Below are 25,468 nucleotides of genomic sequence, written 5' to 3' on the forward strand. Positions count from 1 at the left end.
TTGGTCTAACAACAAGTTTCTAATAGATTGTTATTAAAAAATTGTGCTCTATTTGTCTTCCACGGCCTGATCGATTGTTATTTTTGGCCAAATGGTGAAAATGCAGACAAAATCAGACATTTGGATGTTCTTTTCCCATTATGGCGTTCACCGCATGGGGTGATTATTTTTGTATTTTGAGAGGTGGGGATATCTAACATATTCATAATTAGTTTTATGTGTGCTTATTTTTTATTTCTTACTATTTATGGCCCTCTAAATAGTTCTTGGTAACACTTCTTCTATGGCCTTATAAGGCACCTTACATCCATACAAATGTGTGGATACCAGCCCTAAGCGGGGTTGTTTGGGAACTGACATAAAACTATACAGGCAGTCCCCAGGTTCCGTACAAGGCTCTGTAGGTTAGTTCTTAAGTTGAATTTGTATGTAAGTGATGTACAGCGCTGCGGTAGAATGGGAGCACCAGAGGAGGTGAGTATTAAATGTTTTAACTGCATCCCCCATTCCCACTGCACTTATACAATATGTAAAGAATTACATTCACATCTAGACAGATATAAAAGTTCTGCTTGTAGAGAGGGACAGAGCGAAGGTCATGTGAACTTAGCCTTACACTGACCCCTCGCTCCCAGATAAAAAGAACTGGCCTCATTTACAGAGTGAGCTGTAAGACAGCATTATTTATTGTTTCTTTACCCCCAGGACAATTCATTTTACAGGGGTGAACTTTAAGTCAGGAAGCTCAAGTTGTCAACTTTAGCATCTGAGGCATTGTGACATGTGGCTCTAAAAATAATCTGAACTGGCACTACTGTCACTTCCTAATTATTTGTTAGCAAACCATTACATGAGGGATCAGAGCGTCTGTATATCCGCTCAGCAGCAAGAGTCCCCAAAATATTGTCATCAACCAGCAGGTTTCAGAAGGTGAAGTGTGTTTTAACCCCTTAATGACGCAGCATTTTTTCATTCATTTTTGACTCTGCACCTTCAAAAATCTATAACTTTTTCATTTTTCCGTGTGAGGGCTTATTTTATGTGTGACAAATTTTACCTTCAGTGATGTTATTTATTATTCCATGCTGTGTACTGGGAGGCTAGAAAAAAATTCCAAATGTGGTGAAATTGGAAAAAAACGGATTTGCGTCACTTTCTTATGGGCTTTCAGTGGGCTCTCTAAATGATACATCTACTTTATTCTTGGGTTCAGTACGATCACTGATACCTAATTATTACAGGTTTTAGTGTGTTTTAAAGGGGTTATCCGGCTGTTAAAAATTAATGAGGGCCGGGCTGGGGTGGGCCAGTAAAACATAATAAACTTGTACTTACCTCCTTTGGCGCCGCCGATGTCCAGCGTCCCGGTCCATTTGATCCGTGCCCCTGTTTGTTTACAGGTGCACAGAAGCCGCGCAGAGGGAACTTCCAGTCAGCGATGTGGCCGGCTCCTCCCAAATGTCCCTATCTCTCAGCGTTGTAAGCGCTGAGAGATGGTGCCAGATGGGAGCTTCCGGCCAGCCGCAAGCTCCCTGTGCACCCCTGTATACAAACCGGCGCATAGAGGAGACGGACCACGTCAATGCCGGACGAGGTAAGTACATGTTTATTATGTTTAACTAGCCCGCCCCAGCGCGGCCCTCAGTATTTTTTAACACCCAGATAACCTTTTTGATACATTTTCAAAAATGTAAAACATTTTTTCACTATCTTCTGACGCTAATAACTTTTTCATACTTTCATGTATAGAGCTGTGTGCAGTGTCATTTTTTGCAAGATACATTGCTACCAATAAGAGGACTGCGCAAACTTTTGATCACTTTTTATAATAAATTTTTATGTGATATAAATTGGTGCAAAAGTAGTGTTTCGGAAAGTTGGGCGCTATTTTCCGTTATGGGGTTTACCAACGGGAATGACAGTTTTAATTTTTTGATAGATCAGGCGTTTTGGGAAAATTTACTGTTTATTTAGTTTGATAGCAGCTCTAAGGAAAGGGGGTGATTTTAAATGTTTTTTAATTATTTTCCGTACATACGCCGTTCATGTATGGCGCAGAGTATGAAGAAGTTAACAATGCATATGGAATCCAATAAGGAAGAGTAAACATTTATCCTTACATCTTTTGCATGTCCGGTGACCTGGGACATTGTCATATATCATACAATGTCATATATCATTTTAGTGATATAGCAGTAATAACGTTCTTGTTGATAGTGTTTTACTAACTTTAAAGTGAGCAGAATTGAGCTTACTGTATGAGAAAACTCAAAGCCTTCACAACACAAACATCTAAAAATCTTGATAAAAGCCAGTAACAGAGCATCACACAACTCTCAGAAAGGGGTGGGGAGGCCGGAATCTAATGCATGCTAGAGGTTTGCATTATTAGGAGCTGAGCAGATCATAGAGGGAAGGCTCCCAGGAAAGTGAGATGGTGTTGAGAATATAATGCAGCCTAGAAGTGTAAATAATTAGTACACTGAGCACAATGTGTGACATAAATAGGAGCACCGGAGCCTAATGGAAATAGTTTATAAAGACGTTTTCTGACTAAATTAGGTGCTTTTATTTCTAAAGAAGATATGATGCGGCATCTAAACACATTGGTTTAAATACTGCATTACAAAATGGTTGATTTTCTTTAAAAAAAAAACACTAAAAAACACCCACATATACTTACCTACGCTCCTCTTCATCTTGATCCTGGTGGTGTTCTTTTCTAAGCTTGACACAAAAGGATCACCTAGAAAATCAATGTACACTCACCGGCCACTTTATTAGGTACACCATGCTAGTAACGGGTTGGACCCCCTTTTTCCTTCAGAACTGCCTCAATTCTTCGTGGCATAGATTCAACAAGGTGCTGGAAGCATTCCTCAGAGATTTTGGTCCATATTGACATGATGGCATCACACAGTTGCCGCAGATTTGTCGGCTGCACATCCATGATGCGAATCTCCCGTTCCACCACATCCCAAAGATGCTCTATTGGATTGAGATCTGGTGACTGTGGAGGCCATTTGAGTACAGTGAACTCATTGTCATGTTCAAGAAACCAGTCTGAGATGATTCCAGCTTTATGACACGGCGCATTATCCTGCTGAAAGTAGCCATCAGATGTTGGGTACATTGTGGTCATAAAGGGATGGACATGGTCAGCAACAATACTCAGGTAGGCTGTGGCGTTGCAACGATGCTCAATTGGTACCAAGGGACCCAAAGAGTGCCAAGAAAATATTCCCCACATCATGACACCACCACCACCAGCCTGAACCGTTGATACAAGGCAGGATGGATCTATGCTTTCATGTTGTTGACGCCAAATTCTGACCCTACCATCCGAATGTCGCAGCAGAAATCGAGACTCATCAGACCAGGCAACGTTTTTCCAATCTTCTACTGTCCAATTTCGATGAGCTTGTGCAAATTTTAGCCTCAGTTTCCTGTTCTTAGCTGAAAGGAGTGGCACCCGGTGTGGTCTTCTGCTGCTGTAGCCCATCTGCCTCAAAGTTGGACGTACTGTGCGTTCAGAGATGCTCTTCTTCCTACCTTGCTTGTAACGGGTGGCGATTTGAGTCACTGTGCCTTTCTATCAGCTCGAACCAGTCTGCCCATTCTCCTCTGACCTCTGGCATCAACAAGGCATTTCCGCCCACAGAACTGCCGCTCACTGGATGTTTTTTCTTTTTTGAACCATTCTCTGTAAACCCTAGAGATGGTTGTGCATGAAAATCCCAGTAGATCAGCAGTTTCTGAAATACTCAGGCCAGCCCTTCTGGCACCAACAACCATGCCACGTTCAAAGGCACTCAAATCACCTTTCTTCCCCATACTGATGCTCGGTTTGAACTGCAGGAGATTGTCTTTACCATGTCTACATGCCTAAATGCACTGAGTTGCCGCCATGTGATTGGCTGATTAGAAATTAAGTGTTAACGAGCAGTTGGACAGGTGTACCTAATAAAGTGGCCGGTGAGTGTATAATTAGAAGGCCGGAGTGTGGAGACAAGATGTCCGGTGCGCTGGGCTGCTAATTATGAACAACCCCTTTATGATGTCACCACCTCCTCCAACATTGGAGAGGAAAGCATCTATTATGCAGGAGGAGTAAATTCATGCCTATCAAGTGGTGTCACCTCCCTCCCCCAACATGGGGGAAGAAGGTGCTGGGGGTGTGCATAATTTGCAGCCCCAACATCTTGTCCCCTCACTCTGGGCTGCTAATTATAAGTCTCTTTTCTATTTGATCCGGTGTGTCAAGCATATGTAGGTGTTTTTTCATTTTTTTAAATGCTAGATTTCCTTTAACTTCACCAAATATAATTTACAGTTAACTTGTAGCATTTAGAGAGAACAGAAATTGCATCTATTCTTATAAAATCACTTCAAAACCTGAGGAAAGAAAGTTCAGCTTCAACAAGAATAGCATGCTCAAAATGTATAACACCTACAATGTTCCGGTGCATTGGCATATATCAGGGTGATCCTTGTAGTATAAAGCATTAATAAAGCAGCATAAAAAACTAAATAATACAAAGTAACTTCTGTAGAATAATCTATCCTCCATAACAAATTTGACATGAAAGCATTAGTGGTGACTCACAAACCTCAGAAGGAATAGAATCCAGCACAGAGAACAAAAAAGAACAAATTTTAGTAAATGCAGGCACAAGAGAGCAGCCAGGAGTTATTCCAGCTCCTCTGTGAGAGATCCTGGAGATGCAGATGTGTGGGCAGCTCCATCTTCCACTTATGATGTTGCTTCCTTCCTAATTCCATTTTCATTTGAATTATTTCATTAAAACATTTTGTCAAAACATAATCCTTACAAAGCTAATTAGAAGGAATGAAACTGCCCAAAATATCTGAGATTTAACCCTTCCCCACAGAATACAATACAATATTAAAACTCTGCTTGGAAAGGGCTGCTCTTATGTTCTGTACTACATATGGATGGCATCGTGTTTCTGCTTTACATCAGAAGGAAGAACACAATGTCACAAAATCCCTGTTGCAGTAGCTCAGCGGGGTCATATTTATGCCTTTGTAACAATGAGCACAGTATAATAAATTGATTTACTGCCATATAACATACTATAAAAAAATGTGATTATTAGTATTTATAGAGAGAGTCATAAGGCCTGTAATATAGTGCTGCAACAGAGACCCAGGACTTGTAGTAAAGAACTGTAGGCCCTCTAAATGTGTCCAGAAGGTTCTGCCCCAAATATTTCTTGTGTGGGAAAAGTGATACCCATTAGCTTTTATTAGAGACACAGCGCTGTATGGAGGCAGGAGGCTTGTTTCAGGTTATACTATATAACCAGGGGTGAACCTATACTTTATACTGCTTGGCAAGCTATAGAACGGCTCCCACTCTGCACAATCTAGTAATAATATTTCAGGTTATTTTTTTAGTAAATGGATTCTCCATGCAGTGCCTCACACCCCTGCTGACATCAGGTGTTAAGAGACACCATTTTCTAAGTGGTAGGTCCCGCTGACATGTGATGCTGCCTGAGGCCAGAGGCTCAACTGGCCTCATGGCTCTTGCACCCCAGTTTATAACCTGTAGAGCCTCTTGCCTACTGACTTCCCTGGATGCTGTCTCTTCTCTCCACCGCTTTTCAGTTTGTCTGTCTCGGGTCTTCAGTGTGTTTCTGTCTCCCTTTATTCTCCTCTGTCCTTTGCCTGACTTGTATCTACTTCTTGGGCTGTGTTACACTTCTGTTTATATGTCATATTATGGAAAATCTTCAATTAATGCTACTGTTAAAGATTTAATAAAAGTATGCAACGTCCATATGCCAAACAAATCTGAATACCACCCGAAGGCCTCAATGAAAGAATATCAGGAATGATAGAAATGCCACAAATGCTTCTATTGACCCTGCTCCGAATTTAGGATTCAATACATGTAGAGGTCTCATACAGAAGGACTGCTGTCCAATATTTTATAGCATCACTTATCTGATTTTGGTTCATCTTGCGCATTAGTAAAATACATAAAATCTTCCAGAAGAATATTTTCCCAGCAGTGCCACCTATAGGTACGTACCTTGTTAGCGCTCTCACCCAGACATTTAAAGCCATTTTAGGAGAGGTAATCTTGTAGTTAGCAATCAAATTACACAGGCAGTCCCCGGGTTACATACAAAATAGGGTCTGTAGGTTTGTTCTTAAGTTGAATTTGTATGTAAGTTGGAACTGAATTTTTTATCATTGGACAATTGGATTAACACTAAAGCTTCATTACACACACCTGTGATAACTGTTACAGCTGTTTATTGTAGTCTAGGACTAAAGTACAATAAATTACCAATATCCAGTGGTCCGTTTGTAACTAGGGGTTGTATGTAAGTCGAGTGTTCTTAAGTAGGGGACCGCCTGTAAATAATTCCTCTCACCTGGTGGTGCACGATCCCAAAGTGACAGCACATGTAGACATATAGGGGCACATTTACTAAGGACCATGGCCCAGTTTTCCGTCTGACTTTTCATGTTCTTTTTAGTGCAAACTGGTTGCACAGAAGTGTCTGCACCACATTTGTGGCGTGGCTGCACTAGGCATTATGCAACACAAATTAGGCGGCGTTCTGGTGCTCAGTCAGGTCATGCGCCGGATTTAACATGCAAAGTCCGACAGAATTGTGTTGCAAAAAAAAGGGTGCCAAAAATAGGATCCACAGATCTTACGCGTTTCAACTCATTTTGACTTAATCATATCCATAAGCATATCGTCTATGATTAAGAGTGGAGGTGCTGGTCCATTTTTTCCCAAAGATTTTGAGGCACATTTACTAAATGCAGTTTGCCTGTGTAGTGTGCAGGGGGCGCCAGATTCAGGATTTCTGGTGCCCCCTGCACACTACACAGGCAAACTGCATTTAGTGCAGTTTGCACTGTTGTTAGTAAATGTGCCCCAAAATCTTTGGAAAAAAATGGATCAGCACCTCCACTCTTAATCATAGATGATATGCTCATGAATATGATTACGTCAAAATGAGTGGAAACGTGTAAGATCTGTGGATCCTGTTTTCCTGTGTTTATGGTCATGCGATTTTATAAAGAAGTAAAAATAAAGAATCTACTTTTTTTCGTATGAGGTTGAGTTGCTGATCCATTTTCTTTCACAGATTTTAATCTTGAAGTTAGTCTAAATTACATGACAATGCAAATATTGCATCAAGAAGATAATTTGAATAATAAGTTTTAATATTACATGCATATTTATTTTTCTAGGAATTCTTGATAATTTAAAAACAAAAAAACTGTTCCCATGTCACTAATCCGACAGGACAATTTAATAATAAAACTTCATATAATTCGTTGTCAATTTCAAAATCTTAACTTTGTTCATATCCTAAAAAGAGAACCTTTTCATTAAAGGGAACCTACCACCCCGATTCTACCTATAAAGGTAGAAGGGGTGGTAGGTGGATGAATGGGACGTGAGGATAGCCCTTTTTGGGCTAATCCTCACGTCCCGGCTATCTTTTAGAAAAGTTTATTGCGGGCATATGCTAATTTATTTATGCGGCTACTGGGGCGTGGAGTAGCCGCGACTAGTAGCCTCATGTCCGGCTACTCCACGCCCCAGTAGCCGCATAAATAAATTTGCATATGCCCGCAGTAGCCACATTACTCCGCCTACCATTTAATCTTCGGCGCGCAGCTCCTTGTAGCTGCGCGCCCTCGTCCGAGTCCCCCGGCATCTGCGGCCTACTGCGCATGCGCAGTAGCTCCGGCCCCGGAGCCGCGGCTGCGCAGCCAAAGGCCTGGGTTCTGCGCATGCGCAGAACGCAGGGGACTCAGACGAGGGCGCGCAGCTATGACGAGCTGCGCGCTGAAGATTAAATGGTAGGCGGATTAATGTGGCTACTGGGGCGTGGAGTAGCCGCGACTAGTAGCCTCATGTCCGGCTACCCCACGCCCCAGTAGCCGCATAAATAAATTTGCATATGCCCGCAATAAACTTTATAAAAAGATAGCCGGGACGTGAGGATTAGCCCAAAAAGGGCTATCCTCAAGTCCCATTCATCCACCTACCACCCCTTCTACCTTTATAGGTAGAATCGGGGTGGTAGGTTCCCTTTAACTTCACTGAGGTCTTCTAACATACACTGGGAGGGAATAGATCTCCTTCGTACATTATTCACAGATAATGACCTCTTGTGAAAGTGACATCGAAACATGAGAGGGTGAGACACAATAGCAGCGCATGTTGTAAACTCTGAATTACAACTTTGAGTCCCTGAGTTGCTTCAGTTTCTTTTGGATTCATCTGGTTTTGAATATTCTTTTTACAAAGGTAACCCGCTGAGTGACAACCAACAATGGCCACCACAATGGTGTACAAAGCTGTTACACCTAGATTTCTGGTACTTGTTGCATTCTAATAACCATTAGACTGCATTCCCACCAACATGTAGTTTCTGCAGTCCCGTATTTACGTGCCGTATGAGGGTAAATTCACATGGCCGTCTGCGGGGACGTATATGCCGCTTGCTCTAACTTTCGGCGAGTGTGCGGCCATGCTCCGCTGTTTTCTATGGAGGGAGGAGGGGTCACCGCGTGTAAATGAACCCTGAGACCGTATATATATACATGACGTTTTTCATTCGTATGCAGCACGTATTTAACCCGGATTTATACGTCCCCATAGACTTCTAAGGGCATACGGAACCAAAATACGGGACAAAAATAGGACATGCTTTATATTTTAATATGGCTAGTATAAGGTACGGTGTTAACAACGGCAATATGAATGGTTGGACGTATTGTCCACTGAAATGAATGTGGCGGTATGTAACCCATAAAAAAAAAACCGGTACAGTACGGATAGCATATGGCCATTTTCATAAAGTCTTGTGAATGCAGCATTAGTAGGGGATCTAAAGACTGGACTCCATCCTACAAATGTATTCCCTTAAAGGGGTTATCCGAGTTCCGAAATAGCTTTGGGCCCGGCTGGGGCAGGCTATTTAAAAATAATAAACGTGTACATACCTCATCCGGCGCTCCTGATGTCCGGCACCGCGGTACGTCTAATCTGTGCGCCAATTTGTTTACAAGGGCGCACAGAGAGCTTCCAGCCGGCCGGAAGCTCCTATTCGACACCCTCTCCCAGCGCTTACAATGCTGAGAGATCAAGACAGATGGGAGGAGCCGGCCCCCTCACCAGCCGGAAGTTCCCTGTGTGCGGCTTATATGCCCCTGTAAACAAATATTTTTAAAAAGCCCGCGCTAAGTTATTCTGGAAATCGGATAACCCCTTTAACAACTTGGCCAGTTTGCTCATTCCTGACACGGCCCATTTTTTCACGTTTCACTACAAGTAGTTATAACTGCAGAACGCTTTTACATATTAGGGTGATTTTGAGTTTTCTCATGACTCACTGCACTTCATGTCAGTGAAATCACTTTTTAATGGCTATACAACCTATATTTTTATTTGGCAATTTGGACATAAAGGCTTATTTTCTGTGAGCATAGCCGCACTTTAAAAATATTTCATTTTAGTGGGTCTTTAGCGTAATGATGAGATTTTATTAACTCTTGAATGTGTGTAGAAAAGCAGATCATCAATTCTGGTTTCAGATTTTTTTGATATTTTTTGGGTCATTCACTTTACCGTAAAAAAAATATGTTTTCTTTATTCTATGGATCACTATGATTAAGGTAATACCTAATTTATATATTTTTTTAATGTATCTTTACAATTCTACTGAAGAAAATATAATATATAAAAAATCTCATTTGTTTTTTGTTTCTCCATGTTTTTGTAGGCACAACTTTAGTATTTTTTAGTTGACAGAGCTGGTTGAGGGCTTATTTTTGTGTGATAAATTGTTCTTTTCAGTGGTACCATTTTGGCACACATTAATTTTTTTTTGATAACTTTTTAGGACATTTTTTTGAAGGAATTTGAGCAAAAATTTAAATTTTTGGCAAGTTTTCAAGGTTTTTATTATGGCGTTTACCAAGCGGGTCCAATAATGTTTCCGATTGTGATTTTTGTACTTTATTACATGTGTATTGGAAATGATGGTGTTTAGAGGACTTTCACTTTATTTAAAGGGAACCTGTCACCAGAAGGCAGAATTTCACTGGTGACAGGTCTAAATAGGCACTGCAGAGTACATTACATGACACCTAGCTTCACATCTCTGCTCCCCTCCATTCCTGTAATATCCCCTGATAAAGATTACCTGGCTCCCTGCCATCAAGTCCTGGCCAAGTCCAGGGGTAATGCCTCTTTTCATATTGAGAAATTTGACAAATTGAGAAATTCTTTTCTCATTCACATAACTCTCCGCTTGGCCCCAGCTTCTAATTATTCTATTATTTCCCCTCACACTTGCTCCCTCTTCTCATTGTGACGTCAGCTCACCGCACAGGAAACCTTGCGCCTGCGCAGTGAGCTGTTCACCCTAGCGCCTGCGCAGTGAGCTGCTGGGCGGATAGGAATAATACCTCATTATCTTGCCTTTTTTTATTTCTGAGTTTCTGATTTTTTTTACCTCCTCCTTTCAAAAGCCTTTCTATCTTTCTATCTTTTTTATTTTTCTGTTCACAGAGCTGTATTAGGAGTGCTTTCTGTTACCATTCAATATTCCATGCAATGTACAGGAAGCTGGAAAAAGATTCTAAATGCAGTGACATTTACTGGGAAAAAAAAACGAATTTGCATAATTTTCATGCTGGCTCTGAAATTCTTCACTTGACGCTGTGATGTATTATTCCGTCATGTGTCATTAAGGAGTGTGCAACCATGGCCCAGAGCACAATAAAACTTTTCCACTACTTATCTACAAACTAATATGTTTCATATCATTTATCTCAACCACTGTTTTTATTTTGTGTATAAATATGTGTTAAACCATGCTTGATAAAGATACCAAGTTTTTTTTTAAGTTTCTTTGGAGTGATTTATGTTGTTTATTTAGTTACTTATAAAGAAGAAGTTAAGCCCTTTCTGAGGCTTCATAATATACCGGCAGTTCTGGAATTTCCCAACTTATTTTCACATACCGCACTCCTACGTCAAATCATCTTGTTAGAGGAACTTCATGAATTAATGGAGGCAGCAAAAGTCAATGTTGTTTTGCGGTTGTGCGAAAGTGAGCACAAAGTGACTAATAATGTTGATACTGAGGGCAATACTAAATGATGTACAGACGTTCTCCTCGTATTACTTAACACATTTTGGAAATTGTGTAAATAATGTTAGCAGTATTCTCTTACAGTAACCAGCGGATAGGGTTAGCAGGAGTGCAGAGGACAGCATTGGACCAAAACACTTACTATCATTTACACCTTTTAAAAAAAGTGACACATTTCACTTCAACGTAATTGGATACTATTAGCCTTCTTGAATTTCCCCCATAGAATTTTGTTGAGTGACAAGTGAAATAGACATCGCCATTTAAGAGGAAGTATTAATAAACAGGATAAGAAGTGGAGCTGGATGAGCTGGAAGAGAGTATCAGCTCTTATGAAATATTATGAAATGAATCAGCTTGCTTTACAAATGTCTGCTCCGCAGGTCATCACATTCCTACCTCATTTGCGAATCGCTTACATTAGATATTACATATAAGAGAATAAATTCACCTACAATAGCAATATTTATTGCAATAATCAATCAATTACGATTGATGTTGATTAAATTATAAATACAAATATGGAATAAATAGAATATATCTGATTTTGCAGCAAGTCAAAAATAAAATGTGAAAAAAGAAGAGATATGTTGCTTTGCCATAACCTAAAAATCCATCAGACTTCTTATATACAATATCAATACAACAACATGGTAGACAATGCCAATTACTCTCATCTATTGATCCAGGTTTCCCAGATGGAACAAAACTGGACCAGTAAATCATTTAGTATGACAGGTGGTTCTTTTAAGGTCACAACAGAAATCAATTAAAACCTGAAGTGTCAAGAAAGGTGAACAACAATATCCACTGGAAAAAGGAAAAAAAAATCTTGGATATGTTGATCCTGCTTTAAAACATTAAGTGCACAAGAGGAGTGAAAATATGGAAATATTTACATGTGGTAAATGGAAACAGACACAATCTATAATAAATCATGGAACATAGCCACTATATACCCCATGTTCTCAAAAGGGAGTTTGCGGAGGAAACAGGTAGTAGTAGAAATCAAATGTATTACACAATAGAATAAAGATTATTCTCTAATACACTTATCATCATAGGTTAATAGGTGATTATATTATATTATATAATATAAATATATATACTTATATAAATATAAGTAAATATGGTAAATTCAGTAGTCTATAGGTGAAATTTATTGAAATTGGCGTATTGTGCACCAATCAGCATAATCCATGCATTGTTGCACAACATGAGAGAATTACTATCTAGTAATATTATATAAATACTCACTTTTTGCAGAACATTTCATCCATTTTTCTCTTCAATAAAAGTGGTTTATAATTGTATGCATGTCAGAAATTTTTCTAATAATATGGATCTGCAATAGCAGTGATGGCGAACCTGGAGACAGAGTGCCCAAACTACAACCAAAACCCACTTATTTTGTAAGGTGCCAAGATGGCAATTTCAGCAGCAACTTAATGGTCCCTGCACTGTCACAGTTTTCAATTGTAGCCTTGTCCAGAGGACACCAATACAGTAGATCGGAGGAGGAGAAATCCAGATTACCATTGTAGCTTCTCTCCAGGGTCCCCTGAACAGGCAGAATGGCTTGAAAATAGCGCAGAACACTACATATACTAGGCTGCATCCGACTGTAGAAAGAGGTCCCAATAGGGGAACTAATGGGGTAATAGCCTGAGTGCCCACAGAGAAGGCTTGAGTGCCACCTATGTGGTACCTGTGCCATAGGTAAGCCACCACCGTGCTGAGAATAAATATCCAGCACACGTGGCATGTACATATTTGATAGTTTATAAAGGTTAGATCTTTGTCTGCCGGTTTGGTGCCAAGTACCACAGTAGGTTATATCACCACGCATGGAAATGAATTAGAAACCTGCACTTGTGTGGTTTATTCTCTCCTAGATGTAGTTGGTCGTCTGACTAAAGCCAAGGAAGCAGCAGATAACTTATATTTACATTGATATGAGATTGCCCCACACCCCCCATATTAGAGAATTCTCAGTTATACAGATAATGAAATGTAGATGTCAAATGTGTAAACCATAAGGAATCAGCACACCAGGCTTTTTCATGAATATACGTGGCATCATGGTGACCCTTTCACAGCACACAGTCCGTCCCCTTTGTATTTTGCATAATAAAATCATTCATGTTATTATAAAATATATACAGCATCCAAACGCATATTTACCTTTTCTACTGAAGCAATGTCATTTTCCATTTCCATTGACCTTGGTCTCAGTTTAATTGGTTTGTCTTTGAAAATATCCCCAAAGCCAAATCCCCTGATCTTTTTTGCCTGGTTTTCTGCTCCACTTGTTCCATTAGTCCCTTCTGACTTCGAGTCGCCCCCATCACTCTCCGAGCCAGCAGTGTCTTTAAATCCTGCCAGGAAGAAAACATAATTGTTATGACAACTTAGTCTGATTTGCAAAAAGATTCAGCACTAACCGTTTCTTCTTCACTGTACTCCAAGAGAATGAGGTTTTAAAAAATTAACAATTGTGAAATAGATGATCAGATATTGTGTTGAAGAACAATAAGATAGTGGTTTACACAAACTCCCAAATCACCTATGGGTCCTTTCTGCTTTATGCTTTGGCCGCATTCACACGACCGAAGAGGGACGTATTTACGGGCACAAGCTGACATCCTCAATGGAGAGCAATGGCCGCATGGAACAATGGCACCATTCCATACACGGAAAAAGATAGGACATGTCCTATCTTTCCCCGTGTTATGGGCCTTACACCATGCATTTCAATGGAGAGGGGAGGAGTTTGTATCCTATCTTTCCCCGTGTTACGGGCTTTACACCATGCATTTCAATGGAGAGGGGAGGGGTCACCCCTCCTCCTCTCCATTGCAGCGGGCAGTGGAAAATTTCCTAAAACAGACACAAGGTAAGGAAAACTGTTGCACTAGGATATCTATAAGCACCAATTCAATTTCCAACCCTTTAAAGAAAAACTGCCATTTGAATAACCCATCCAAAATAAATACTTTACTAAAACTATGATTAAAAAGCATTGCCTTTATCTAAATGGTTCCCATCTGTCAAGATCAGAACTGTACCACTACAAGCAATGACGTATGCCAACACCTAGTAGCGGAGTCTAAGTGGCACCGGGTCTTTACCAGAGCCCGTCGCAAAGCGGATTGGACTTGCTGCGGCAAGATACCACCTGATCGTTCCACAGGCTCGACTTTGCTCACGGTGGCAGAAAAAGCGAAGTACAGAATCGTGGTCGGGGACAGGCAGGAGGTCAAGACCGGCGGCACAGGATCGAAGTCAATGGCAAAGCAAAAGGTCAGAGCTGGCAGCAGAGAAGCAATATTAGGAACAGAACCAGGGTCACAATGGGAATTCACCAAACAATTGCAGGACATGAGGGAACAAGCTTTTTATATGGCACGAGGCACAAAGATTCAGCGGGGTATGTAGGAAGGGTATGCACGCGCCTCGGCGCGGGAACATGGACAGGTAAGGGAACTCATCGCTGCCACACTAGGGGAGAGAGAGGTGCACATTCATGGCTGTAATGTAAAAAAAATCAGTATGTATACTCATATGTAACTCACCTGAGGTGAGTACAATCACAATAAGTGCTGCATATTCAAAGTTTGTTACACTGTCCTGAATCCCTGTTCCTGATTGACAGGTCTCCCTGCTACCACAATGCTGCCGATATGGTACTAGTACTTAGGCACCGTCTGCTAATATTCAAACACAGACACATACAGCTTCCTTTACTTTTCCCTGCAGGGGCTGTTATTGGGGGTAGGACATGCTGCACAGTACTTTGCCGAAACCTTGAGAGACAGAGAGACAGTGATTGTTGTGACTAGGCTCTGCTACATCATTAAACACTCCCTCAGGAAGGGGGTGAGAGTAACGCTTACTATGTTAAGAGTTAACCTTCCTCAATCACCCCTCCCTCAGGAATTCTCTTCAGCCAGGTTTGCAGTGTCAGCATCAGTGGGGGGTGGTCTAGCTTCACTGTATACAGCAGCTCCCCACCAACATGACTGGGACAGAGGACATAATAAAATTCTTTTTTAGAAGAATGCTGGCTCCAATCTCATGGATAGAGGCAGCATTGGCACTGTCTGTGGTTTGTGGGTGGGGGGAAATTGCTAATGACAGGTTCTGTTTACAGATGAACCTTGACCTCTCCAGATATGTTTGTTATGGGTAAATACTGGTATTCATTTAAAATACATTTGTTGGTGTCTTTTCTTGTAACTTTATGTTGTGCTATTCCTTTGTAATACTATAGAGAAATATATGAGAGGTTAATGAGCAGGTGTTGCCCTTTGGGGTGTGTAGGATACTGTGCAATCAATGGTGACAGTAGACTTGCCAGACTTTGGGGTATTGGTAAAGGAAATGAATGGTAGAACATGGCATTATGAGAAAAACTGCCTTAGAATTGTCATTTTATGGGGAAAACTATTATTTCATAAAACATGCAGGTCAGAATAGGTATGAAAAGAGTCATCCAGCATCCAGGCTGGGGTTCATACAGTTAGAAATCAACTCCATATCATGATGTAAAACATGATGGCATAACAGTGATAAAAAAATCTGATGCTTTTCAGGCCACAGGCCACACGGTCCCAAGATTAAGAGCTACAACTGAGGACCACATTAGGTTGGTATTTTACTATAGCGATGTCATCATGTTTTTAATCATGATGAATTAAAGTGGATATTTATTTCATTTAACAGTATGAACTCTGCCTGGATGCTGGATTAATCTATTTGTCTGGATTACAAAACTGCCCCCCAAAAAGTGGGGTGTGGATTGGCATCAGCTGCTGGGTTAAAGGAAATCTACCGTAAAAATCAAGCATGATAAAGCAGGGCCACTTAATCATAGATTCAGGCACCATGCCTGTGGTACTTTTCTTAATTTGCAATCCATGGTCTCACTCTAAAATCAACTCTTAAAATTATGTTAATGATCATACATTTTGACCGCTTTGTAGGTCCCCTGGTCCTTGTACTGTTGTTATATGCTGTTTTCAATAAACCTTTATTAAACATTAAAATTATGTTAATGAGTCAGAAGGGCTCTGGGGGGGGGGTTACCAGATAACCCCTATGCTGTAGCTTTCCAGGCTGTTAAACTTTTCAAGAGATTACTTTAGGCAGGGGGATAGGAAAGTGCTGGGGGAAGAGGGGTAAAGATGAAACAGCCTGTGAAGCAGTTATGAACTGTTATGCTCAGAAGATTACCATAGTCCCACTTTTGTTTTAATAATCAGGAAAGGCCCTGCAATAAAAAAGCTGAATTCCTCTCCATAAAGATAAGCAATCTATTCCCAGACAGCTGTTTCAGGGATTTGCCCTGCTGGTTGGCATGGTGAAAGATCTTTGATGTAGACTGGGAAGGAATAATGTTTTTCTTTGTTCAGACCAAAAAGTTGATGTAGGGTTTCTTAATGACTATACAATCTTACCTAAAAAACCACATGTGCAGTAGCTTGAGTCTACGATTAAAGTCACCCTGTGGCGCAATATCCAACCCTATAAATCAATGTCACCCCACAATCATCTCCATAAGGAGAGACACATTTGTAGACATCTCAGGAGATTTTAGAAAAAACTTCTTGGCTAATATTCTGGTTCAACCTCTGGTATCTATAAACAATCTTCCTAAAAGCGGTTTCTGAGGGGTGAACATTTGAAAATGGGTTGGTTATATAGGGGGGCTTTGATGCTAAATACATAAAATTTCATTCAAAACTGTATTTATCCCCATAATAGTCATTTCTGAAAATCCAAAAAAGCCATATTCGTTTTATAAGCAGCATGACGTCAAAATAAATTATCCAGACATTTCAAAAATTATGAAAATGTAAAGTAGACATATAGGAAACGTTATTCAGCAAGTTATTTAGGTGGTAAATCTATCTGCCTGAAAAAGCAAAGATTTTGAATTTCGAAAATGGCAAATTTTTCAAAAAATTCATAATTTTTTCTTTTTAATAAACGCAAAACTTATCAGCCAAAATTTACCACTAAAATGAAGTACAACATGTGGGGAAAAAACAATCTCAGAATCGCTTTGATAAGTAACAGAGTTCAAAAGTTATAACCATATAAAGCGACGCAAGTCAGAATCACAAAAAAGGGGCTGAGCATTAAGCTACAAAATGGCTGCGTCCTTAAGGGGTTAATCACATTTAAATGTTTGCAAAAGGGTTGGACATTGACTTATGGTTTACTACCCCCAAGAGGTGGCAATAAAGAGAACTTTTTCCTTCATCCTAGAGGAGAGATACTCTACTTTGTACATTGTCTGTCCTAAAGGAGGAGGGGGAAATATTATCAACTCATCAAACAACCATGAATCATATTCTGACATTTTAAAATAAATTTCAATTGTGCATTTGTAAGACCAAAGATTATTCCATTCTCTTATTTTTACACTCAGTTCCCCTGGGTTCTGATTTGTCCTTGAGTGGGTATTCTTCTTTCTTAGCTTGTCAGCGTGGGCTAAAAGAGAAATTAGACTAATACATCCGCTTATTTCACCGAGTACAAGTGCTCCAAGACTTGTCATCAGCAGAAATAATTAGCGTAAACTTCTGTTCACATTCACAAACACTGACATTTTCCTTCGCCAAACTGTAGCAAAGTCACAACAACCTTTAAAATAGACATAATAATCTCGTAAAGGACACAGGAGGTAATCATCCTATCACGGTAAACAGTTTCTTCTAAGTTTACAATAAAGTACTTTCCTCATGGGACAAATAAAAAAAGGTATTTGGGCAGAAGCGTTTGATATATTGCCTCAGCCATCTACTGGAAATTTTACCGTTATAAATGTTATCTATAAAGATTTAAAAAGGATGATGGAGGTGGACCCATCCATTTCGCCAGGTTCCTGTTGGTGGCCAAGTGGGGCATAATTGCTGACTGGTTGTCCCAAGCTGTACCTATACGTCTCAACTCATGTATAATGACACTAATCTTCAAAACTCTCTGGCTGCCATCCAACTATGAGGTTTACATAAACACGACACTGAAAGAGACTGCCGGCGACAGACACAGCCACCGATAGAGACGGTCGGCGACAGACACGTCACCGATAGAGACGGTCGGCGACAGACGCGGTCACCAAAAGAGACTGTTGGCGACAGACATGGGCACTGAAAGAGATTGCCAGTGACAGACACGGTCACAGAAAGAGACTTTCGGCAAAAGACACGGGCACTGAGAGAGATTGCCAGTGATAGAACGGTCACTGAACGGATCGTTATTTACTATCCAGGGCAATGCCGGGAGCTACAGCTAGTATATTTATAAGTACGCCCAATTATGAGTACAAATGAATAAAATTTTATAATATATGTATTTGGATGGGGCATTCGTTTTTAGAACTGTTATTTTACATCACCTGGATGATTGGATGAAACCCCATTCTGCCAGATTACTAGCATAAAAGGACTGAAAAATGTTGGGAGCCACTTAGAACATACCTTCTGTGAACTTTTATTATTAGATTAGGCTACATTCACACTACCGTAACAAATGGCAGGCGCGCTGGAGAGGAGGAGCAGCGTTCACCACTCCCCTTTTAATAGGGATGCACGGCCGTACGAATGGAGAAAGATAGAACATGTTCTACCTTTACCCTCACATACGTACCGCCACTGCAAACTTATTGGCGATCTATGGGGATAAATAAATGTATATTCAACCCCGAAGCGGCAGTGTGAATGGAGTCTTAAAGGCGTCGTCCAATTCAGTAAATAATTGATATGGTTTGTGTAAGGAAAAGCTTTCTATAGAATGACAGCAAGCAGAGAACTAGAAAACAGTGTGAAATTGATACAGAAAGTATATTGAAAAATTGTATAACTTCATTACACAAACCATATCAATTATTTGCTGAAAGTGGATGAAGGGAAATCATGAAGGGAAACAATTGTTGATGATGACACTCCTACCGTGAAGTTGTTTACCATGAAATCCTTGATTGTACAATTTAGAGGTTATTTGCATAATTTCTGGTGGGCCAAGGTGGAAATACCTGGTTTGTGGAGGTTAATTCACTTACATGCAACTGAAGAGCCCAGGGCCACTTTCACACTGTCAGTATTTGATTACTATTTCACACCAGTTTTTAAAAGCCAAAATCATTAGTGGAACCTACATAGAGAAACATACAATGGAAACATCTTCATCTCTTCCATGTTTTGCACCCACTTCTGGTTTTGGCTTCTGACCATGAGATTGGCCTCAGTCTCATGTTAATAACACTGAGCTTCCTCTTCCTTCCCTACAATTTTCATGCAGATTATTGAGATCATTGCAGGGAAAATGTAAGAAGATCTGTCTGCCATGTAACAGCTGCTGAGTCTGCTGTAAAATCAGTATCAATGACAATCCGCGTGATCATCAGGGCATCACACACTGGGGAAATACACTCACTGCACTAATGTTTGGATTTACAACTTTTTCTGCATGCAAAATGTTATTGTTTGTTAAAATTAACCAGTGTTACTGGTTAACACAAATACAACAAAACACACAAAAATACATACATATATATATTGCTTTGCTTATAACCTATTCAAAAATGTCTGAATGTACTTACATTATGATTTATGGTATGAGCCTATATTTGTTTAGTTTCTGAAGAATTCTGGCAGCCATAGAAAAAAAACTAAATTAATTGTAGATTTAATCATTTTACAGAGCTGGAGACTTCCCAACTCTTTGCTTCAAGCATTTTGCACAGAGACGATTGATTGTGCCAATTAAAATCTAAAATATTACAAAAAATACTGACATATACAACGCACATTAACCTAGGGTCTTCAGTATTTGTGACTTTAATATGCAAGAAAATTGCCCTACAGGCCTTTAAAAATAGACAATAAAATATGATTTTGTCTATGATCTGTGGAAGTGTTTATATCCAAAATGTGATACAATCTGACAATATATGATGTTATAAACAAACAAAAGAAAAAAGTGGCTACTGCTCAACAATAACAATCTCTACAGCCTTTCTCTAGTCCATGGTATAAACAGGTAGAAGGGTGGACACACCGCGCCAGACATTGGCTGGTATTTGTCCCTAATGTGAATAGTCATTCAATTGTATGTATATATGTGTGTGTGTGTGTTTTTGTTGTCCATTTAAAAAGTGACTTCCTACCATTGACCTATCATTATCTGATCCCTTGGAGGTTGCTCCCCACTACCCTCTGCAGAGTTGAATGGTCTCATCTGCTGAACCCCTTTAAGCCCTTTTATATGGGACAATGGTCTAATGAGCGCATATAAGAACATTAATTCCTAATGTAAAAATATTCAAATGAACAATGTTTTGTTTATCATGATTGCATCTTGGATGCTGGTATACAAATCTTTGTCATTCTCACAAGCGAATATACTGCCAACAATAATGAAATTGTACGGGACTGCACAATTCTACACATACATGCTTGTTATGCCCAGCTCATGTGCCCAGGTAATAGGTCATAACCCGTAGAACTGCTGAAAATACAATGCAATTACTATAATTAAATTTGGTAAACTCCGCCATCAAATGTTAAAAAACCTTGAAATGTCCTTACCTTGCTTTATCTGATGTTCTTCAAAATTTCCTCCAATTTCAGTTTCAGTCACAAGCTCTTTAATAAAATTGGAAGGGAACATGCCAGCCTTTCCATTGAGTATCCCTTCCCACCAGCCTTCCTCCACCTTCAGAAAACAAAAATAAGAAATTTTAATATTTACTGTTAATGGGATGTTATCCATTATGTGAACTATAAGGTTTAAATGCATTAGTTAAAAGTAGACTCAATCCCAAGAAAACTGTAACTTTAAAATAGTGTCGTACCCCGGGCTAGAGCAATTTCTGATGATTCAGCACATCAGGTGATAGTTCTGAGGAATTAAGGATTCACGTGATGTTTCTGCCATACATTTTAAGGATAAGTTAGGAGGATTCCTGATGTGTCCTTACAATGTGTGGCCCAATTTATACTGATCCCTCCTCCAGTCTTTCATCCCCCCGCCAAGAATACAGTTATTGGCTGCTATCGATGTCCGGGGTGTTTCCCCTGTGAGGTCACAGTTTGTATATGGACAGCATATACTCAGCGGAGAACATGGGGGATTCTGTACTGCTGCATCCATCCCCCTTAGTCTTTAAAGGAAACCTACCATCTCAGATCTACCTATTAAGGTAGATCCAGGGGAAGGTTCTTTTAATAAATATCATCGGGCTCCTTTTTAGAGCTAATAAATCAGTGCCCGCTAAGTTTAGAAATCTTTTATTACCCTAATATGCAAATATGTGAAAGGCCACTGCAATACTTGTTTGTAAGCAAATCCCTTGACTAGTTCTGAGGACTAGACCTTCTATACTTCTACACAGGCTTACTGTGATTTATTTGTTATGTATATTTAGCTATTTTTACCATTGGTGGACCTTTTCTGTGTATGTTGTCTTTTTAACAATAATAATTCTTTATTTATATAATGCCTACAGATTACGCAGCGCTGCACAGAGCTGCAAATTAGTCCCTGTCACCATGGGGCTCAAAATCTAATCAACCTACCAGTATGTTTTTGGAGTGTGGGAGGAAACCCACGCAAACACAGAGACAACATACAAACTCTTTGCAAATGTTGACCTACGTGGGACTTGAACCCTGGACCCCAGCGCTGCAAGACAGAAGTGCTACCCACTCAGCCACCGTGCTGCCCACAGAATGGATTTATTTTAATTGATCTAATAAAGTGTAATTTTATGCAATCTACATTATGGTTTTTGCTTCCCCTTTTTTGTGGTGTAGATAGAAGATCTTACTAAACAATTAAATGATATTCTTGGTCCACCCCATAGTATTCCTACTGGGATCTACAGGATCCTCATCCTCAGGATGTTATTCCATATGATGATGGTCATAGATTGGCTAAAACAATCAATCTATTATTAAAATGCTATTTAAAGCCTAACTAAAAATTTGAAGCAAATTTTTGCCTGTGTATAGTGCAGGGGGCGCCAGATTCATGATTTCTGGCACCCGTTCATGAATCTGTTGCCCTCTGCACTGCTTGGACAGGGTACACCACTTTTTTTCGGTGCACCTTTAACATGGGGCATGCAATACAATTCTAATTGTAGATTCCTTATGGTCGGTTTCCTTTAAATTCCACGTAACAAATGTTTAAATGATTGCAGTATGTAAAAACAATTCTCTACAATCTGACTTTTCCAACACGTTTGTATACATCCTTTGTGGGATTATTAACGGTTTTTATTTATCTATTTATTTATTATGAAATGTAATATTTATCGTAACATTGGATAATTATCTCCTCCAGTAATTGCTTAATTTCTCCTAAGACAGATGCACACCTAGGTGTATCCTTTTTCACATATTAACATGATGGCCCTGATCAATGAAGCGTTCCCTTACAGATGTTGTCGCAGGGCATTGTCACTGTTTTAAAACAGGCAACAACAAATAATTCATGAGACATATTACTTTTGCTCAATTGGAAAATGGAAGTTAGCACAGCTGTTATTGGTACAAAATGCATTTCAAAGCCCATAAAACAGAGCTCCTGGTTTCTCTAATATTGTATTTCTGACATGCGAAAAATTGATAGCATATTGTAGCACGCAATAAAAAATATTATGTAACAGACACAGCTGAGAGAATATGACAGCTGCCAAAGAGTAGAAAGAACGATCATGTAAAGTGGATACTGTGGGGGGAAATTATCAAGCCCTGAGTCAAAATGTCCAAAATTTGGCCCAAATCTACAAAATTCTATTTAATTTATCATTTTAAAATGTTAATAAAGATGTAGCTGTAAGAATGTATTAAAGTAGCCCATAGTAACCTCGTAAACTAAGCTTTTTTTCCAATTAAAGACATTCTACTGCTGTTTGGTTTGATGAATATACAGTTTCGGTGTTGATACATGTCCCCCATGTTTTAGCCTCAATAAAAAGGCTTTGCCCTTAACCATTCATCTGCACTTCTGGTACTGTCATCCGTGGACCTGTTTTTTCCTCATACACTCTATTCATTTAGTTGGGAATTCTCCATATTCTGCAACCAGTCATCACAAGATCCCTACACGACATAAATTAGGGGATCCCCTGCACATAGCCGCCCAACTCTTCTCCTCTAATTTTGCCTTCTCTTACTCACAAAGCTAGTAGAAACCTACTGTACCCAACAGACAGCAGCTAAAGGAAATGCTACAAAGTATTGGCTAAATGGGCTGAATACACTGGCCCGTAGCATTTTTTAGTTTTTTAATTTCCCAAAATTTGCATAGGCATGCATCAGCTCCTTTATCCCTGTCTCAACTGCCATAAGGAAATATATGTCCTAATTGAAGATATCACTTATAAAAACGCACTTACTGTCATAACAGTGTCAAACTTTAATCCCTACAGGACTTAGTACTTTTTTGTTTTTGCATTTCTGTTTTTTGCCCACCTCATTCCAAAAGCGATAACTTTTTATTTTTCCGTTAACAGAGATGTATATGGCATTGTTGTCTGCAGGATAAATTGTACTTTTTAATGGTGCCATTTAATATTCAATGAAATGTCCAAATGAAGTGAAATTGACAAAAAAAAAAAAAAACACTTTTGAACCATTTTCTTTTGGGCTCTGTTTTAACGGCTTTCAAGTTACACTTTCCCTTTATTCTTTGCGTCGGTAAGATCACAAGGATACTACATTTTATTAAGGTTTTAATAGGTATTAGTAGATCTTAAAAACTGTAATTTTTTTGTACAAAAAAAATATTTTCCATTTTGCTAAATTTTGTCGCCAAACATTGATCATTTTTATTCAGATATTCATGGATGGAAAAATGGTGAAAAAGGGGAGATTCAGACATTTGGGAGCTATTGTCTGTTATGGTGTTTATGGCAAGGAATAATCTTTTTTATATTTTGATACAATGGGCATTTTGGGACGTAGCGATACCAAACATATTTCAAAATTTCACAGTTTATTTTTATATGTGTTCTATGGAAAGGGAGTGATGTTTCCTTTTTTTGTTCAATAATTTTTTTTTTTTAATTTATAACTTTTTTAAACTTTTATTTCAGACTCTCTAAGGCAGTGGTTCTCAACCTTTCTAATCCTGTGACCCCGCAATACAGTTCCTCATGCTGTGGTGACCCCAAACCATGCAACTCGCAGTAAAAACACAATAAAATTGCGGCTCCGATGGCTTTAGGCGACCCCTGGTTTTGGTCGTTCGACCCCCGCTGGGGTCCCGACCCACAGGTTGAGAGCCACTGCTCTAAGGTAATTTGACCCTGCAGGGTATGATTGTTCATTCTATATATTGCAATACTACTTTATTACAATATAGTAATTTTACTGGTGATCTCTAATAGCCTCATGTCAAGAGTGCGCCGATTGACAGGTTTGACCACGGCTCTTAACAGGTTAACTGCGAGGATCAGTGCCAGCACCAAATGTGGCAGTTTAGGCAGGGGACAGCTGTGTTATACAGCCAACAGTCACTGTGTAAGGAGAGAGCTCAGCCCATGAGCTCTCTCCATATGCCCCCCTCAGCAACAGGACGTAATAGTACTTCCTGGCACGTGAAGGGGTTAAATGGTCATATCTTCTGAACCGTAGCACCTAGAAAAGTAAAAGGGAGAATCTATATCTACTGTATCTTTAATATAGTATCAGGATTGTGTTTCTAGTTAAAACAGAACCAGAGATATTGACTGTGAAACTTTCAGTAAAAAATGTGATTAATGAAAAAAAAAAATCTTATTAATGAAATTGTTAAAGTTTTACATGTCAATCAAAAGCAAAGTAAAAATTATTATGACATGAAAAGATATCATTTAAATAAGAGCAGAACAGAACTGCAAACATTTACTTTGCAAATGCTTGATACTTTGCTCTATTGCATAAAATATTAATAATAATTTCTAAATGTGTGGCTGCAATATATAAAGGGTATGCAAAGTGTTTTTAAACCTGCTGGCTGTGAAGCAATCCTTCAGTCACTAAGTCTCAAAGGGCCATTTGAGCTCTGCAAGGACATGATATATAAACTGGATGACATTTCCTACTCACTGCTGATCTGGCCATGAGGTGCTGTGGCCTGTAATTTGACACACTGATTGCAAGGTCGTAAATGGTGCTTGGTTGAGGTTATTATATAGCAATGTGCCTGGCGTTCAGCTTGTCAAATCACAAGTCACTTTTACTAACACTAACCGAGTTGAAGTTAGAGTGTTATACCACTTGTACAACTGAACTAAAGTGTAT

At 39.5% G+C, this 25,468-nt stretch overlaps 1 protein-coding gene across 2 annotated transcripts in view; it reads right to left on the reverse strand.

Moving 5' to 3' along the window:
* SH3KBP1 (SH3 domain containing kinase binding protein 1) overlaps window positions 1-25,468 on the reverse strand; it is a 195,458-nt gene that overhangs the window by 66,342 nt on the left and 103,648 nt on the right. For both annotated transcript variants that reach the window (XM_072137957.1, XM_072137958.1), the window contains exons 5-6: window positions 20,765-20,891; window positions 13,353-13,546 (exon numbers count right to left, since the gene is read on the reverse strand). In XM_072137957.1, coding sequence (XP_071994058.1) covers window positions 13,353-13,546; window positions 20,765-20,891 — 321 coding nt within the window. The remainder of the gene's footprint in view (window positions 1-13,352; window positions 13,547-20,764; window positions 20,892-25,468) is intronic.

Source organism: Engystomops pustulosus, chromosome 2 (genome assembly GCF_040894005.1).
Source record: "Engystomops pustulosus chromosome 2, aEngPut4.maternal, whole genome shotgun sequence".
NCBI lineage: Eukaryota > Metazoa > Chordata > Amphibia > Anura > Leptodactylidae > Engystomops > Engystomops pustulosus.